General features: G+C 37.6%; 1 protein-coding gene across 1 annotated transcript in view; it reads left to right on the top strand.

Moving 5' to 3' along the window:
• Positions 1–2639, top strand: part of LOC137633058 (uncharacterized) — a 12705-nt gene extending 10066 nt beyond the window's left edge. Inside the window, exons 5-7 of the mRNA XM_068365224.1 lie at positions 1316–1472; positions 1968–2094; positions 2292–2639. Of these exons, the coding sequence (XP_068221325.1) occupies positions 1316–1472; positions 1968–2094; positions 2292–2540 (533 nt within the window). The 3' untranslated portion in view covers positions 2541–2639. The remainder of the gene's footprint in view (positions 1–1315; positions 1473–1967; positions 2095–2291) is intronic.
• Positions 2640–5000: the final 2361 nt, after the last annotated feature.

Genomic DNA, 5000 nt, shown 5'->3' with positions numbered 1-5000 from the left:
TTTATATATATTCTCGTCTGTCCTCATACACCTGACAACACTGAGATTACCAAACAATTCTTCTTCACCCAAGGGGTTACTGCTCTGTAATTTTTCAGTGGCCACTTTCCTCTTGATAAGGGTAGAAGAGACTCTTTAGCTTTGGTAAGCAGCTCTTCTAGGAGGACACTCCTAAATCAAACCATTGTTCTCTAGTCTTGGGTAGTGCCATAACCTCTGTACCATGGTCTTCCACTGTCTTGGGTTAGAGTTCTTTTGCTTGAGGGTACACTCGGGCACACTGTCTTACCTTATTTCTCTTCCTCTTGTTTTGTTAAAGTTTTTATAGTTTATTTAGATCAGCATTTTCATGTTACTCTTCTTAAATTATTTTATTTTTCCTCGTTTCCATTCCTCACTGGGCTATTTTCCCTGTTAGAGCCCCTGGGCTTATGGCATCCTGCTTTTCCAACTAGGGTTGTAGCTTAGCAAGTAATAATGATAATAATAATAATAATAATAATAATAATAATAATAATAATAATAATAATAATAATAATAATATGTTTACCTTTAACATGAAGACCAAAACAATCCATCAACACCAATCTCACTTTATCTTATGAATGAATTGTACAAAAATGGGAAGTTTATCTTATTATTTCACCTCCCCTTTCCGTGGATCGAGCCTATGCCCCTAGGGATAGTACATGCAAAACCTTAACTTAATCCAATCTCCAAAAGTAAGGTTAATTCCATATTAGTAGCTTATTTTGTTCAAACAACGTTTTATATATATATATATATATATATATATATATATATATATATATATATATATATATATAAATTTATATGAATATATATATATATGTGTGTGTATATATATATATATATATATATATATATATATATATATATATATATATATATATATATATATACATATATATATACACACCTTTTCTAACGTAGTGAAAGGGTTTGCATAACACCATGATCAGCAACAGTGTGCTAATTAGGGCCACCCATACTGAGTCGGTTTGCTGTAAACCATCAAACTAAAGTCTCCCACATCACCAATCCCCAGTGTCCATACGTGGTGGACTAGACACAGATGCATTTGTCATTGTCGCTGTTGCCCCGAACATTAATAAGGACATATATGAGTCCTTTGTCCTGCAGTGGACTAGATACAGATGCATGTGTTGCTGTTGTTGTTGCTCTAGACATGAATAAGGACATGTCTGAAGCCTTTATCCGGCAGTGGACTAGAAATGGATGCATTTGGGGTTGTTGTTGATGTTGCTGTGTATTATAAAATGTATTCCTTTAGGCTTTGGCTCGTGGATCTACTCAGATGCCCACAACAAAGGGTTCACTCCACTCTCAGCTCCAGAATGGACGATCAATCACTGGCGGAAGATGAAAGACCTCGTTACAAGACTAGCTACGAAAACTACTGTTCTTCTTATCCCTCAGTCGAGATTTAGGTAAATAATTATTTATTCATCTATATATTTATTGATATTTAACCATTGCCCTAACAGGTAGTGATCCCTAGGAAAAATTACTAAATATCATTGCTGCATTTATTCCAGGTTTCCTGTTGCTCTTTCCACAACACTATGATCGTAGGCACACTACTAGAAGCGTAGTTGTAAAGTGCTGCAGTCTGCAGAAAGTTCATTATCATCAGTTACCTCCAACAGACAACACACCTTGACCTACTTTTACTTCTAACTTCCAGAGACTATATAACATATGGGGCCACTTCTTTAGCTGGTGTTTCTAACTTCCCTAATTCTATGCCATTGCTTCTAAACTTTCTTAGTTCATTACAGCTAAACATATTTTCACTACACAACACACAAAGCCTAACCTTTTCTTTCCTCTTTCTATAATTTTCTTTTAAATCTATCATATTCAGCCTTGTTTACAATATCTATATTGGGATATGACAAATAAGAAGATTTTATCTCTTATAGGCCACACATTGTGAAAACCTTAGTCCCTGACAATGATTCAGTCCGAGCAAAGGGGGAATGGTGGATGGAGTTGCTTTTCAAAGAAAATTTCCTCGATCACTCTAATGACTGGATCGACAAAGTCATGGTGAGTAATATATCTCTCTCTCTCTCTCTCTCTCTCTCTCTCTCTCTCTCTCTCTCTCTCTCTCTCTCTCTCTCTCTCACCATAAAAAGCATAATTTAATTGCTATTAAAACTAACGAGCTGAAAAATATATACAAAAAACTGCATTTTACAACTCATAAATGCTATTAAAAAGGAGCCCCTTTTTTTTTTATTCAGAACCACTTCGCGAGGGGGACTGGAGCCATCATATGGGACTCCACCTTCCCCATGAACTTAGCAAACGTAAGAGAATGCGGCCTCTTGAAGCAGGCGCAGCAGGAGAGCCACGCCGCATACAGAAACGTCCTGCTTTGTCATGACAACCACCACCCGGCGCCAGTGACTCTGCAGGACGAAATCACCATGCTTCTAAATCTTTTGTGCAATGAAGACCTCAACAAAGATGAAGGTCACTGCTGTGCTTAAGAGGATATTTGCAGTCTTAGCTATGTTAAATACCAGTGTACTTCCCAGTCTTGTCTATGTTAAATACAAATATACTTCCCAGTCTTGTTTATGTTAAGTGTAAGTGTACTTCCCAGTCTTGTCTATGTTAAATACAAATATACTTCCCAGTCTTGTTTATGTTAAATGTAAGTGTACTTCCCAGTCTTGTCTATGTTAAATGCAAGTGCGCTTCCTGGTCTTGTTTATGTTAAAAGGAAGCGTACTTCCCAGTCTTATCTATGTTGGATGCAAGCATATTTCCCAGTCTTGTCTATGTTAATAGTAAGCGTATGGCCCAGTCTTGTCTATGTTGGATGCAAGCATATATCCCAGTCTTGTCTATGTTAAAAGTAAGCGTATGGCCCAGTCTTGTCTATGTTGGATGCAAGCATATATCCCAGTCTTGTCTATGTTAAAAGTAAGCGTATGGCCCAGTCTTGTCTATGTTGGATGCAAGCATATATCCCAGTCTTGTCTATGTTAAATGCAAGCGTACTTCCCAATCTTGTCTATGTTAAATGTAAATGTACTTTAGTCTTAACTATGTTAGATGTAAGCGTATTTCCCAGTCTTTTCTATGTTAGATGCAAGCATACTTCCCAGTCTTGACTATGTTACATGCAAGCGTATTTCCCAGTCTTGTCTATGTTAGATGCAAGCATACTTCCCAGTCTTGTCTATTTCAAATGCCAGCGTACTTTTCAGTCTTGTCTATGTTAGATACAAGCATACTTCCCATTCTTGTCTATTTCAAATGCATGTATACTTCCCAGTTTTGTCTATATTAGATGCAAGCCTACTTCCAAGTCTTGCCTATGTTACTATAGATGCAAGCATACTTCCCAGTCTTGTCTATGTTAGATGGAAGCGTATTTCCAAATCTTGTCTATGTTAAATGCAAACATATTTCCCAGTCTTGTCTATTGTAAATGCAAGCGTATTTCCAAATCTTGTCTATGTTAAATGCAAGCATACTTCCCAGTCTTGTCTATGTTAGATGCAAGTATACTTCCCAATCTCGTTTTTGTTAAATGTAAGCGTACTTTCTAATCTTGTTTATGTTGAATGCAAGAGTACTTCCCAGTCTTGTCTATTTTAAATGCAGTCCTACTTCCCAATATTGTCTATGTTAAATGCAAGCGTACTTTTGGCTTAACTATGTTAAATGAAAGTGTCCTTCCCAGTCTTGTCTATGTTAGATGCAAGCATATTTCCCATTCTTGCCTATGTTAAATGCAAGCATACTTCCCGGTCTTGTCTATGTTAAATGCAAGCGTACTTCCCTGTCTTGTCTATGTTAGATGCAAGCATACTTTCCAGTCCTGGGTATGTTAAATGCAAGCGTACTTCCCTGTCTTGTCTATGTTAAATGCAAACGTACTTCCCAGTCTTGTCTATGTTAATTGCAAACATACTTCCCAGTCTTGTCTATGTTAAATGCAAGCGTACTTCCCAATATTGTCTATGTTAAATACAAGCGTACTTCCAAGTCTTGTATATGTTAGATGCAAGCACACTTCCCAGTCTTGTCTATGTTAAATGCAAGCATACTTCCAAGTCTTGTGTATGTTAAATGCAAGTGTACTTCCCGGTCTTGTCTATGTTGGATGCAAGCATACTTCCCAGTCTTGTTTATGTTAAATGCAAGCGTACTTCCCAGTCTTGTCTATGATAGATACAAGCGCACTTCCAACTACTAAAGGGGAAGGTAATATAAGAAAGGATTGGGATGGTCAGATCTGATCCTACCTGTCTTGATGTCCGGACTATGGTACAACTGGACACAGGAATACCTGGTACACCTTGAATGCACTCAATTACACCCTTACTGCACGGCGAGTTCTTATGTTTACCCCGCCCACCACCCCTGTCATCTCTTAATACACTATCTGTTTGGTTACTCGTTATAACATTAGGGTGTGTCAAAGTGCACTTCTTCTGAGCGAAGTGGGCTACGGACTACTGTGTTCAACTGTACCTTCATTATGTTCCGTAGTGGAGTTAGTGCAGTCGCTGTACCTCACAGTGTACACTGTATGAATTACTAGAGAGACTTTACTAAATATCTCCGGTCCCTAGCTACACCCACTACATAGAGTTCTAATTTACCCTTGTTCTTACTTCGCTTCTTCTCCGTCAGTACACCTCACAGGGTACACTGTATGATTTACTAAAGAGACCTTGCTATATACGTCCAGTCCTTAGCTACACCCAATACATACCTTTCTAATTTACCCTTCTTCTTGCTTCGTTTCTGTTGACCTATTTACTTTTGAGAAATACATTAAATCTGTTTCTTCTTCGATTGCGCAAAAAATTGGCTTACTGAGAAAGTCTTTTAAGATTTTCGGTGATCAATCTTATCTGAAGAAATTTATAATTCTTTCATTCTACCTTGTTTCGAATATAGTTCTCCTGTCTGGTCTTCAGCTGCTGATT

This window comes from Palaemon carinicauda, chromosome 42, assembly GCF_036898095.1.
Source record: "Palaemon carinicauda isolate YSFRI2023 chromosome 42, ASM3689809v2, whole genome shotgun sequence".
Classification (NCBI taxonomy): Eukaryota; Metazoa; Arthropoda; class Malacostraca; order Decapoda; family Palaemonidae; genus Palaemon; species Palaemon carinicauda.
The sequence above is the reverse complement of the archived record's forward strand: the minus strand, read 5'-3'. Positions and strand labels throughout refer to the sequence as shown.